This window comes from Antrostomus carolinensis, unplaced genomic scaffold (genome assembly GCF_000700745.2).
Source record: "Antrostomus carolinensis isolate BGI_N321 unplaced genomic scaffold, ASM70074v2 scaffold1200, whole genome shotgun sequence".
Taxonomy (NCBI): Eukaryota; Metazoa; Chordata; class Aves; order Caprimulgiformes; family Caprimulgidae; genus Antrostomus; species Antrostomus carolinensis.
The window spans coordinates 16,778-31,606 of NW_010287512.1; the positions used below are offsets into that span (position 1 = coordinate 16,778).

A 14,829-nucleotide genomic window follows, 5' to 3' on the forward strand; every position below is an offset into this window, starting at 1 on the left:
TTGTGAATCAGTTAGATAACTTTGGTGAAAGCTCTAACATATTCCAGAGGAATTAATTAATTTTCCTTTTTAATATAGTGTTGAAGTGTCATACTAAGTACTTAATTATTCTTTTATTATAGGAAGTATGAGTCTTCCAGAAAAAAAAAAAAAAAGCTATTATGAAATGAAAACTATACTCAAGGGTATTCTCATGATAGACACAAATTAATTGTCCCGTGAAACTTTCAGTTGAGGAAATGTTGAAATTATGTGCTTTATTTCACTATATGGGGAGGGTGTTCATTTTGGTTTGGGGAAGAAGAGAGTGAATATCCTGGGGTTTAGGGTGATACGTATTTGACAAGCAAATTCTATGTATATGGGGTTCCTGACCAAGAGTATCATACCTAAATTTGTTCCCATTAAAATCAATAAAATATCTCAAATTGCTTGCAGAAATGCTTGTGGTGTGTATTGCAGCAAGTATTCAGTATCCACAGTTCAGAACTGCTCTGGGCCAATGGGATTGCAAAATATCTGTCAGCTTTGGCTGACAGCCTAAAGTTGCCGCAGCAATTTTTCTTTTTAATGAGTAAAATAGGTGGTGTTCATAAAAAAAATAACTGTCTCATGAGAAGCTGTGCAAAAAGTTCCATTCAAAACCATTCTGTTTATATATAGTTTTGTTATTTGTTTTCTTTTCTTTTTACTTACTACTGTGGACATTTGCATGAAAACAGGATATTTTGCCTTCAAATTGCAGTCATAGACAGAATAGCTACTATGCCAAAATGGAGCCAACCCACTTCAAAAAAGTAAACTATTTTGCTCACCAAATCTGTTTCTTCTGTGTATGTAAAGTTTTGAGGACTTATTTTCCTACCTAAATTTAGGGGCTGTGTTTTTGCGTTAGTTCAACAAAACAATATGGATATAATAAAGTGAGAATATATTAGCTAAAAGATTAAATGAGTAAAAAAAACTGTAACATAAATAACATTTACGTTTTAGTCTTTACAGTGACAGACAGCAGGGATAAAAGTACTTTTGTTATGTGTACTGACTTTTTTTTATACAGCTTAAACACAACAATAAATGCTCAAGAGAGAGATAAATAGAAGAGCTGAGTCCTGTTTTGGCTGATAGTGATGAACAGAATTAATAAAGGGAAGCTTAAGAATGTCTGCACTCTTTTTGATGGACAAATTTGAGTTTTCGAGTTTCAAGTTGAATTTAATATTCTACCAATTTGAAAGATACACTTTTACTGACAAGTGGTATATTTTTTTCTCATTCAGCAATATTTTATAATGCCCTTAAGATTTACTTTAGGAGTCCAAGGCTGAATGAGTGTACACCCATGTTGCTATGTATATATCATTTAACAGCTTAGTCCCTGCCTTCAGGTCCATCTGGATGCACAGGGAGAGCTCTCAACTACCCCAGATAGCTCTGCATCATTTATTTCTCTATCAGGAATGAGTAGGAGAGTGGGTGTGGCGTGCTGCCAGCTCCTCAGCCCCTGTAGCCCTCATCGTAGCACTAACGGAGGCAGGAGTGTGAATCACTGAGCCTTCCAGCTGGAAGCAGCTCCAGCGGGAGCCGTCTTAGGGCTTCTCTGCCGTGCAGAGAGGCTCACTCGCCCTGGACAAGGAGACCGCAATGGCTTGTGGCTTAGACTGTGCTTTTCCTGTTCCTCCCCCTCTCACTGTAGGGTGGTTCTCTGAAAAGTGATACCTATCTGTGCAAAATGCTCTGGTTGAAGCTGTCATCTGTTTGTACAACCGCAGGATTTATAGTCACTATACTAATAAGTAAATATTCCCTCTTTGATTAATAAATGGAACAGCGGGGCTTTGGGGCAGGTGAGCATAGTCCTCTGACTGTAAAGATTTGCAGAGAAATTAAGAGTGGACAGGCTCCTGTTTGTACTACACAGATGAAGCTTTCCAATATCATGAGCACCACTTCTTCCCCAAGCTACTTGCAGATCTTTCAGACAATCTTTCTTTTTCCTCATTTGAACAAATAAACATCGCACTGCTCTTTTCTAAAGTAACCAGCCTGTATTTGGCTCTGAGAGCCCAATTAATTAGTAGTATCTTTACCTCTTTTGGGCCATATGAATTTGTGATTTGCAAATAAAAATTATAATAACTCTGTAAAACACACCTTTCAGTTTTCCCTGCAGATGTAAACTGCTTCTTTTTTTGCCATTCCACTCCACAGAGTCAAGGTCCAATTGCTTAGGCCAAGCACCATTTGAATGTGACTGAACAATAACAGGACCCAAGCAGTGGAAAGAAACATTGAGGGCTCTTTGAAGAAGTTTGTTCCGTTTATTCCTATTTTATAGCTGCTCCATATGTCGTTTACACTTGACAATTTTTTTAGTTGCTTTAAGCTTAGGCAACTAATAATACATGTTCACATTGTCCTTTTTTTTATTTTTTTTTTATTTTTTTTTTTTCCATATTTGTAGTACTGGATGTGGGATTGTGGCCTGATGAAATGTTTGCAAAGTAATTTAGCATAAAGGTGCCAGTTAGTTTCTTTGGTTATCGATCGGTGATATTCAGTTCCCACCTAGTTTGTTCAGTGTCGCTTTGGCAAACTCTTAAAGATTTTAGCAGCAGGCATTTCATGGTAATTATATCATATAATAAACTAAGTAAATATATAATAAATGAGTAAATGTAAACTAAACAAGAAAAGCCACCCTGGGGACTAGCTGGTCCTGAAATTCTTGTGGATGACTACAGCAGGTGAGCAAAGGAATATGAGGAACAGGATAAGAATTTCTTAGAGCCTGACTGCCACAAATATGTCAATGGAGCTGAGTCAGCATGAGAAGAGTGCAGTAATTTGCTGTTGATTCAAAAGCCAGTAGCTTGCTGCTACCCTTCTGGGCGATGTGGAGAGCATTTGCCGGAAATGCTGATGACTAACCCTCAAGAACTCTGTAGGGCTGCTGCTTCTGCTGCTCTTCAGCCCATCTCTTCTGCTGCTGCATTCCAGGGACATTCCACTGGAAACAATAGCATGGCATAGAGCTGCTGGAATAGCCACCAGTCAGCATCAGACCAGCAGCCAAAAAATGTTAATGATACCAGTCATCATTTTAGAAGTTGCTGTTTTAAGAATTCATTTGCCTTTCTGAATTCAAAAATGTTGCTTTTGCTTTGCCTTTGTCAGATCAATATACATATCAGATATATATTGTGTGCACAAACAAATATTTAGCAGTATAATTTATATTTCTTTTGTGTAGGATTTCTCATATGAAATATTATTTTGCTGTACTATTCCTCCAGCATTTTGCCCACTAGAAACCAGGCCTTTTTTTACCTTTCTTCCTCCTATCTTTGTTTATGTTTTCCTGTATGGAAATACATTTAGTTACTGTGTTGATGATTACTTTCCTGTTAAGTTATCTCTCTTCCTGACCTCCAGCCTTTCTCTGTTTTTATTGCCAGCTCATGGATGCTATGACTGTAGGATCATGCTAACTGACCCCTCTGGAGTTTTCACTTCTCCGTGCTTCCCCAGTGATTATCCCAACAGCCAAGCATGCAAGTGGATCATCCGAGCACCTCATGGATTCATCATACAGCTAACATTTATAGATTTTGACATTGAAGAAGCTCCGGGCTGCATTTATGACTCACTGACATTAGACAATGGAGAAAGCCCAATGAACCTTTGTGGCATCACTGCCAAAGGATTATCCTATAACTCTACTGGAAATGAAATGATTGTGTCATTTAAAAGTGACTTCAGTATCCAAAAGAAAGGTTTTAATGCCAGCTATGTACGAAGTAAGTAAACCTAAAGCATTTCATCCTTCTTACAGATGTTAGAAGGAAATGACCTATAAGGATTAGAAAAACACTTCCCAAAGGAATCAAATCCTCCATGAGAAGGGAAAGGATGAGGAGGCTGCAGGGTAAAACTAGAGAGTTTTTTTAACTAGTATCTTTTTCTTTGGATGAAAAGACATTATTTTATTCTGCAACAAGACATTAAGTGTGTTAGAAAAACTTTTCACATGCAAAGATTTTAGGCCTAACAGTGCCTCTCCCTGCAGATTTATACAGGAGGGTTTGTAAGCAGGACACTGGTCCTTCAGCTCAGCATACCTGCAGAGGGACATAGAAACCTGAAAGACAGCATAAGAAAGACCTTAGTTGAGCCAGAAACAAGGCTAGCCTGGACCTCTGGCCCAGTGAAATGCCCAACAGTGGGAAGGAGGGGAGGAGTCTGTGCTGAAGGCAGAAGTTCTCAACGGTTCGTCCAGCCTCTAGAACAAACTCCAAGACATGAACTGGCATTGCAAAATGGCTACCTTTCATTCCAGGTCCTTGACCTTTCTTTCCCTTCCTTAAATGCACAACAATGCTTAGATTTTTAAAAGCCTAACAACTGCAGAAAAAAAAATATGTTCATGCTTTTTTCCCTAGATGATGAGGGTGCAAATAACGTGTGATTGATGTTTGTTTTGTTGTTTAAAGCATTAATTAGAAGTTACTCTCACATGACAATAAAGGGTAGTGAGGTAACAAGATGGCATTAGGATGATCACTTAGGGGCCCCATTCATTCCACCTCAGGGTCATAGTTTACAGTAGTCTTTTTTTTTTGTTGAAGTCACACACCTTAGACTGAATACTAGTATTGCATTGAGCATTTATATTATTGTACCATGCTTATGTTCTGTTGATTGGCTGGCTGCTGTAGAAATGCAGGGCAGGGGTGTTTGCAGTTATCTCTTCAGTCACAAGCATATCTTCCTCGTGATATTTTTTAAAAAGAATATGTATTACACATATCATATTTTAAAATAATTAAGATAGTAACCCCCAGGAATCGTAAGACTAAAGTAGTCCTGATTATGCCAGCAAAATTTGTGTGCAGTTCTGAAAAGAATAAAGGTAAATAAAAATACTTCTTTCTACTGAGGTCCTTTCATGCTGACAAAATGAATGTAGTAATAATTCTAGGAGCACCTGTTGTCTTCTAAAAGTGGAAGCAAATTTTCTGAAAGTCTTTTTCTTTTTGGAAATAACAGCTCTCGCTGTGTGTGTTGTAAGAAGTTGTAAAATCAAGTGGATCACAAAAAAATGATATGCAATCAGATTATGCAAAATGATTTATTTTTTATCCTTCTTTAATATTTTAATGTTTAAGTATAACTGTAAGGGATAAGACAACTTACAATTGAAAGATGCAGTGTTGCCCTCGGATATGTTCATTGAGGAGGAGAAGAAAGGTCCACAGACATAGTCAGAGAACCATCTGTATGTATATATACCTATAGGTAATGTATTTTTATGAAAGCAAAAATATTACTTAAATGCCAAATTGAATAGTACCTTACATTCATGGACAGCACCATTAAAGTTAAATAGCCTTGGAAGATATCCTTTAATTTTGAGTAAGATGACTACTTCCCAGTGTGAATAAAGGTATCGAGAGACTTTCACCAGTGACATATTCTAATGTTTCACATGTATATTAGTTCAGAAACTCTCTGTTAAGGCTTGCTGTTAAGCATCTAGACTAAGACTGCTGAATATTGTTTCAAGATTCCAAATCTGTAACTCTCACCTGATATCTTGATTTTGACCATGGATACCAGGAGAGCTAGCTGCATGCATCTAGGGAAAATTACAACTATATTCTACTTATTGTCCACAGCTGTGCAATTACATTGTATTCAGAAGTTAGTTACAAAAATCATGGCAACATATAACCTGGCAATGGATACAGAAAAAGGGCTTGGTAAAGGGATGATAATACACTGCTTTCCTTTCAAGTTATAAAAGCATGTAGACAATAGGACTCAATGCACACACACACTGAAATTATGTCACATCTGCATAGCAAATGTCAGTGCTACACTCTCCTGTCCTTGCAAAGAGTTCTCAAAGCCATCAGAGAGATTGCAGATCCCCTTGCTTCAGGTCCCCAGTGGAGTTTCAAAGCTCCTTTGTCAAGCTTACACCGTTGTTACTACTACAAACGTGATACCTAGGCGAAATCATTAATTTCTTCCAGAGTGAGGGGAAGTGTTGTATTCGTATTTTATTTCATTTCTCAGAAGTGTTCATATGTAAATAATAAAATTAAGTAGTTTGTTCAATTTTGAGTTTCACAAAGTAGTGCAAAGTTGGAAAGTAAAGGGCTATTCAAAGACACATAGCAATTTGCTATCTAGAAATGACATTTAAAAAGACATTAATGCTACATCCTAATATACAGTATGTACACAAGACAAAATATATGTGGGGAAAGACAAATATAAAAGAGTAAGTAAGTTTTGGGATGGAATTAGCCAAGAATAGAACAGCTTTTGTGTGACAGCTTGGTTTCATGCAGGAGCAGTTTCAAACTGAGTTTCACAGAGCACGTCCTGTTATCCATAACAAGTTGGCTGCCCACAAAAATGTTGGCTTTCCTGGTTGTCACCTGCTACAACACACCATTAGATGGATGGGCTGTATCCTCAGCTGCTGTAAATGAATACAGCTTTGCTAGTCAATTTACACCAGCGGAAGAGCTAGCCTGTTAAATAATTTTCTAGTATTAGTTAACTGTGTAAGTAATAGCTCCACTGGTGAGTAAAAGTTGCTCAGTCACCAAAAGGAGAGAGAGGAGAGCCAACAGACCTCTGTTAGTACAGAAATGCTTGAGACAATATAATGTAAAATTAGCACACAGTTGAGTAGTACTGCAGTAGTCCAGATTAAAAGCACAGTTCAGTGCACTAGTCACAAAAAACTCAAGCAGGTATTTGGTATGTAGATAACTTGAAGACATCATTAAAGTTGATGCATTTCTTCCAGCATCAGTGAAAGGGCAGATGAAAGCAGTGAAGCTAAGAACAGCAGAAGCCAACACTCAAGCATCAGACTATGCTGAAAAGCCCATCAACTGGCAGCAGAGCAGTTTTCCTTGCAAGGAATTGTAAAATACAATCACCTAGGGACTTCTGGCATGCTTATGTGTAAAGGGGCGTTTGAGATGTAAGACAGTGAGCTGCAAGTAAGCTAGGGGCTCTAAAAAGCAGCAGAGGCAGGCTTCGTGTCATCCCAGTGCTCCCGTAAAAGCAGATGTGGATCTCAGAACAGTGAGCTGCCTGTTGCTGATCGCTCCTGCTGTGTCTGGGCTGCCAAGACTTTTGTACATTCTTCATGAGTAAATAGCAATGTGTCCAAAAGAACCCCTGTTCATTGTAATCCAGTTATCTTCCTAACAGAAATGATTTAACATCATTCTGAAAGTTAGTCTAAACACTTGGATTAATATTCCAAGAAGATAAATATATTCTTCCTCAGAGAATAACCAGTTTCTCCAATACTAACATCTGAAATTCATCAGTATGATGACTGGCTGTGCAACAGTAATCAGGAAAGTGATCTGTGCTTGATGTTGATGGCAGGATCCTGTTTTCTCCACATGGACAAAATACTTGTCAGTTTTGTCCTTTCTTCGTATGGGAAAGGTGCCAGTGGTTAAATCTGTCAGATGAGTACAGCAAGTTGAGTAGACTTGTTCAGTACCAGAGCAGTGTCCTCTCTGTTTATTTCTCTTCCTATACTGTTTAAGTGTGACCAGGTGATCCATAAATCTCCTGACCACCCTAACACAGGCTGGACAGTGCTTGTATAAATAAGCTTTCTTCTTTTTCAAGTCCTGAATCCTTATACTTCTTCTGGAACACTTTCCATGTTATGTAAAAAAGCTTACAGTATAATTAACCCATGGAAAAAAATGCCACTGTTTTCAATGGAGAGTTGAACACATTTTCTATCTATAAAATTGTTACAACATACTTTTGCCCTTGGAAAGAAAAAAAATCTATGAAGTAAATCCAGTAATTATAAAGCCCAGTATTTTTCTCTCTTCCCTCTAGTTGCTGGCTTGGTGGATAATGTGCAATGTTTTAAGTTATTTTACTGTATAATATACTGGTCAAATTATGTCCTTGTGTATATCCAAATACGGTACTTTGGAGCTCATAGTCTTTGCAAGCAGCTGGCAAAGGGAAATTGCAATACCACAGACTACACAGAATCCTTATACCCCATATATCTGTCTCTTTTCCTGAGTGTGGTGTGACAGTCACCCTTCTCTTACATATCTCACCCTCTCATTTTGAAAGGTTTTTATTTCATTCTGAGAAGGGAATCTGTGTAGTAATTAATGTATGTGTTGTTGCATCACTTAAAAATCCCCAGGGAGACGAGGAATGAACTATTGCGTCAGTTATTCTTCAGGTCAAGCAAAAAGCAGTTTCACTTCCAGCATATACACTGAAAATGTGTAAAAAAAAAAAAAAAAAAGTAGCAGACATTTGCTGGAGATGTCTGCTGAAGACCTGCAGAGCCAGAATTAAAACTAAGGGCTGCTGCAATCTGGTCTTGTTGACCTCGATGCCTTTGCATGACCGATAACCTGAAACTTCTTTCTGTGGAAAAATTTGCTAGAAGAATTTTGCTGCCATAAATGTCCCAATAAAACGAGTCTATTGGCACTTAATTTTGAAAAAGAATGTTCTCCAAAGTAGTGTGAACAGATTTTTCATTAATAGACTCATGGAGAAAAATCATATGTCATGTAATACTGTTTTTCATATTTGGTGACTGCCATTTAGCCAGAGCAAATGAGAATATTTAATAATTATTAGAGACAGAGTAATTCTGTCCGTGCTTAACTACCCTTACTGCAGCAGGTATTTGCAAGAGGACTAGCCATTTCTAGATACTTATGCAAAATCCAAAACTGCTGACTGAAATATTAGCAAATAGTGAACAACTTGGATATAAATGTCCATGAACATGCGGTTGCCTTATTCAACCAGAAGGCTGCTGGGGACAGAATTAGAAAATGCCTAATGCTTTGTAGAAACCCAATAGCTGAATTCAGGAGCAAAAGTTTTCAGTTTGCCAAGGAATGTAGCGGAGGCTTTCTTCTATTGCAATAGTTAAAAGAAGCAAGGCCTGAACTTCTTTGGTGTAATGCAATCACGCAGACAAGTAATTAAAATAATATATCTTAAAAGCAAGTCATGCTGTGTTTTGCAAATAACTGGTTTATTCCATTGCCTAATGCATCCTTACTAGATGAATGAGTAGTAATTTTTATAAAGTGCACTGAGACAGAGTTGGAAGTTACTAGGTAATATGTCCTAATATTGCTTTTAATGCAACTTGAGGGGTTGTTAACTGTGTGTAGCACAGCATTCCCCATGCTGTTGAAAAGGAAATTTGCATATTTTCAGCTGAGTGCACTCCCAAGCCAAATTCCCCCCCGGCTGTGCTATTGGTGTATTACAGCGATAAAAACCACCTGATGAATGGTACTTTAACCCCTGCTGCCATTCTGCCTTAATTTCTATATGATTAATTTATTTTTTTGTTAATTTATTTTTCTGTTTTTCATTCTAGTTGCTGTGTCTCTGAGGAATCAGAAAGTCATAATTCCCCAGGCTCCCGATGTCGATGCTGTGTCTGTGGCAGAGACTGTGTCAGTGCCAGAGCTTAGCCAGTTTACACTGTGCTTTGAAGCAACCAAGGGCAGTAGCGATGACAACGATGACTGGAAGGTTTTCTCCTACACCGATGCATCGTCGACAGAATTCTTCAGCTTTGGGAAGACCACAAAAGGCCATTTTCTGTTCATCTCAGGCACGCAATGCATCCTTGAGAATGCATTACCCCGAAATGGAGAGTTTTTCACGGGAACATTTCAACAGCTCTGTGTCGTAGGAGATAGCTTCTCGGGCAGTATAGGTGTACATGCCAGAAGCACCTATCATATAGTGTACTGTCCGGGTATCTTTGGCAAAGTTATCCCTGGAAACGGGAGGCTGGTGCTGGGCTCTAACAGCAATGAAGTGAGCTCTCTAAATGGGGACATTTACAACTTCCGCCTCTGGAATTTCACCATGAATGCGCAAACACTGGCCAACCTCAGCTGCGATGTGAAAGGAAACATTGTAGACTGGGAAAATGAATTCTGGAGTATTCCAACTTCAGCACTGAAAGCAGAAAACAATTTGAGTTGTGGTGAGTATGCCTTGCCAAATCTTTTTGCTTATTTTCCCCCCACACTTCTGCATTGTGCTGGATATATCATACCCCAGCAGGGGAAAAAAAAAAAAAAAGAGTTCCTGTGAAAGAAAAACAGCTAAGTCTTAACTTTCTTAGACTTTAGCTCAACTCTTACCATACAGAGAGGCTTTGAAAGGGTACAGAGTTGATTCCTTAAAGGAAAAAAACAAGTCCCCTAAGTATATTGAGTTGCTGCTTGAAATGATCTGCAGATCAAAGTTTTTCCTGAACAGTTTGTTTATTGGCCTTCTACTCATTCGAAATGGGGATTATGGCAAAATACCTGCTAGCCTCAAGTAAGATTACAGTGGTCTCTGGAGAAGAAAATTCGTGTTGACTAACTATTTAGTAAATGTTTTTGTACGTGCCCTTTGGCCCTTTGATTAGCCAGTAGCAGCACTTGCTAGCCTTGTGCTATGTGTGCAGAGCCAACAAAAGCAGTGACAAAAATGCATATGGGACAGAAAAATATGAGAAAAGATTAAAGTAGAGGAGGCAGACTGGAAGGAAGGGTTTTAGATCAAAATCATTGGGTTTTATGTTCCTGACGACATATTATCAGTCCTTCTTTTCACTTTAATTTCTGAAGTTCTTTCTTCCTGTAGATTATCCCAGACGATAAATTTCAATACATTGTCCAACCTATTCTCATTTCATGGCTCAGGCACTTGATTCTCATAAATGTCCAGGTGTAATTTTTATATATGTATATGTTATTACAGCTAGTCGACAATTTTCCACTGGCTCATTTTTTTCCAGATGAAAAAAAAAATCAAAACTGAAAATTTTTGTAACTTTGGACAGTGTTATTATTATTATTATTATTATTACTACTACTAATAATAATAATAATAATGTTTTGGTTAGTAACAACTTTAGAGATGTTTGGATAATTATAAAATGTATAGGGGAAAATCTGAATCATGGCCAGCAATAGAAAATCAGTTGCTGTCAAACTCCATGTCCACAGAGTTTCAACCCTCCTATTGTAGCAAATGTACATTTGTTAAAAAAAAAAAAAAAAAAAAAAAATATTTTTTTAAAAAAAAAAAAAAAAAAAAAAAAAAAGTAAACAGTTACAAATATTTATTTCCTACAAGAAAGCTGGGGAAGGAATTTTCATAAGGGCAGTTAATGACAAAACAAGGGGAAATGGGTTTAAACTGAAAGAGGGTAGGTTTAGATTAGATATTAGGAAGAAGTTCTTCACTGTGAGGGTGGTCAGACACTGGAACAGGTTGCCCAAGGAAGCTGTGGATGCCCCCTCCCTGGAAGTGTTCAAGGCCAGGCTGGATGAGGCTTTGAGCAACTTGTTCTAGTGGAAGGTGTCCCTGCTGATGGCAGGGGGGTTGGAACTAGATGATCTTTGAGGTCCCTTCCATCCCAAACCATTCTATGATTCTATGATTTATTATTTCTGAACCACGTGTGGTCTCCATATGTGGTGGTGTCCTCTCCAATTTTGCCTTCTTGCTCCCCTTACTACTTACTAGTTTAAACATAGTTTAAATAGTGTCAATAGAAGCATCTCCTGACAGAACATCTGTCAGCACTCTGAGAATCCTTAGCTTAAAACAGAAGCTGGAATCTTTAAGGCGTGGTAGTTTCCGTATCTAAGAGCTCATGAGGGATTAAGGTGGCTAAAAAACCCATCTTACTTGCTTTTGTTTACTCAAACCAAAGCGTGAGGTACTTGCTCACAGCTAGACTCACAGGGACAGCACTCAGCATGCCTCTGCTAAAAATATTTAAGCAACACCTCTATAAAAACACAAGCGACTAGGTACTTTCACCCCTCTACCAGACCAAAGTAAAGACTTTTAAACATTGACCATGAGTAATGAAGGCATTATAGACAAAAAAGTTGTTACTTTTCCATCAGTATAAACTGATCTGACAGAAAACTTCCCAGAAAATCTTATTCCTCTTACACTGTTATACTGTGAAGACTACCACAGCATTTTTACTAAACAACCTACCCAGACCTCTGTAAATGTTGCTGTCTCATTTAATTTTGACTGGAGTACAGGTCTTGTCCTTCTTTCTGTTGAAGACTGTACAATCCTGTAACACAACTGTAATGCCACCTCTGTGGTCATAGAAACAACACACTTATTTTAATTCCACAGCTTTATTCCTTGGAATGTTGTTCAGTGGTTTTCTTGCAGCAGAACATCATTTTTGAAAACATGTATCAGTGTTTGTAAGTTAGGCCCAGGTGTCTATACAAGCCATTTCAAATGTATCTTTATATAAGCATTGTTGTTTCCTCTAACTAAGCCTGTGAGAAAACTAACTTACTAGTCAGTCTTTTTCTTTCAAAGATGTTAAATTACTCCCCATGATACAGGCTTTCCTGAACCAGACCAGAGTATTTCCTAAAAGAAAATACCGGGTGCAGTGCCATTTCAAAAACAGTGACTAATCCCAGAGACGGAATTGTTAGAATTGTCTTCCCTTAATTTTCTTGAATAAAAGCGTTCATTGTAAAACCAGCCTTCAACAGGAGAGTTAATGAGTCAGGTTATCAACCATGAATGAGCCACTGACAGTGGGGAGATGACTCTTAACTGATTAAGCTTCACTTAGCAGCAATGGAAGGATTTAAGCAGAAAGGAGATTTTCACACAGCTCTACTAAAGCTTCCCCAGGAAGTGGCATATAACGTAAAAAAAACCAAAACAAGCCAAGCGTTTAGCTTTATCTCAGATATCTGTGCCTGAACAGTGCTTACATTTTTCAAGGGGTATTATTATTCATGGTTTTTCAGACAAAGCTTTTACAAGTAGATTTACAGAGCATAAAAACACTGGCAAATTGTTCCAGATAATCTTTTCATAGTTTTACCTTCTTGTAGTTTATTCCTTAGACTAATGTTTTCACAGCTGTGCAATCATGGTGGGGTGTTTCTGGAAGACTTGTTGGAATTCTGTTTTTATTGCCCTACCTTCTCACAGCTTGCATTTAAAGGTATATGTACACAGCATGGGTATCCAGACTAATTTTAAACCAAGTGGCCTCAGTAATGATAGTGGTGTAACAACACCAGTTCAGAGCTCAGTGCAGGCAAACCAGGAGCATTTAATCAACTGATTTTGGAGCCTGCACTGGCTACACCTGTGACAGGATACGCTCTACTCAGTTTAAGGGTAACATGGCCACATATCTGTCCATGCCTGCAATTGCATGTGCTTCATGTACACTTTGTGCGAGTCCTTCATTTTCAAAGCCAGAGGAAACCTTCATTTCACTGTCTGATTTAACTCAGGGTGGGATCTGTCTGTCTTAGACAGCTGAATGATGTTTCAGTCTGAGCTAGTTGACCTGAGTGCTGTTGATGAATAGTAGAATGAAAAAGGCTGGTCCGAAGGTCAGTGCATCTCATACTGGAGATGTCTCAGTGAAGTCAGAAGTTTTTTTGCTGTAGGAGTGCCTGTTCCTCTTCACTGACTATAAAGAAAGTCTAGCATGACAAGCAGATACGGATATCTGAGTTTCAGACATTTGAAGTGAGTGAGATATATCACATAAAGTGTCTGTAATACAGGTCCATATCTGTGATTCACATTACTGACTATACCACTTAACTTCATAAAGTAGCTTATGTCAGTTATCTGTTTGAATCCAAATCATTATATTTTCTTTAGTGGACACTTAGGAAAAGTCTAGTCTGGGTGGAATTCAAGCCAAATAGAACTTAAAAAAGCTTATTGAATATATTCACTGAAAATATTCCTCTTAAAAGTATACAGTCTTCTGACTTAAATGTTTTGTAAAGTTGGGTTGGATTTTTTTTAGTTTCACCACATAAAGTAATGATCTTTTTTTAAATACTCACTGAAGTAATATGAAGGTCCACAGATCTTCCAAGCCTACTTTTAGGTGATCTTTCCATGACACAGAACCAAGAGGAGATAATTTACAGCAGGTTTTGATATTGACTGTTTAGTGTGAGCAAATATATTTAAAAAAAAAAAAATCTCACTCAGGAGGTGGTACATTCACTTAGAATATCCTTCCTGGAGTTCATAGGAAGTGCACCAAGGAAGTGAATTTGCCTGTATGTCTTAATCCATTAAAAAAAAATGCCGAGCTTTAGTGTTTGCTGAGGATCACATTTTTTTAAATTCTGCCCTATTTTTGTCAGTAATAAATGTAATGGTATCTGTGGCATGACATGATTTCTGTGTTGAGGCCCCATGCTTCATCTGTTCTTGCATCACAGGAAATACTTTCCTAGCTATCTTTATGAGCTGATGGGTGGTGGCTCTTTAATTTTATGGAAGGATGCAGTGTTTCATGAGAGAACCTCATTGACTCGGTATGATTCTGAAGTGGTAAAGCAAAAGCCAAAAGGGCAACGCTCCCATTAGGTTCAGATTATGCCATGCTCTATGGCCCCATTATTTTCAACACAGTGTGCAAAAGCAGCTGTATCTGCAGCTGAACCACTGGGATACACAAAGTGTAATTAATGCAGCTTCACCAGTTCTTTTTCTATAGCCATTCTTATATGTCCTGATTTTGTCTCCAGATCATCAAAGTGTGTGCATGTTGTTATGAATAATTCAGTAGAGGTACAGACTTATAACATTATCTGCTTATAAATCATGCATACCAGAATGTTCATCACACCCACACCCTGGGCAGAGGGACAAGTTTAATCACCTTTCATCTGGCAGACAGATTACTCAGAAGTGTGTGGTGGGTAATCTGTGCTACGGCAGTGGAGC

At 38.1% G+C, this 14,829-nt stretch overlaps 1 protein-coding gene across 1 annotated transcript in view; it reads left to right on the forward strand.

Annotated features, from left to right (window-relative positions):
• Positions 1–14,829, forward strand: part of ADGRG6 (adhesion G protein-coupled receptor G6) — a gene marked incomplete at its 3' end in the record, with an annotated part of 58,140 nt that overhangs the window by 7,699 nt on the left and 35,612 nt on the right. The window contains exons 2-3 of the mRNA XM_010162989.2: positions 3,459–3,800; positions 9,431–10,051. Coding sequence (XP_010161291.2) covers positions 3,459–3,800; positions 9,431–10,051 — 963 coding nt within the window. The remainder of the gene's footprint in view (positions 1–3,458; positions 3,801–9,430; positions 10,052–14,829) is intronic.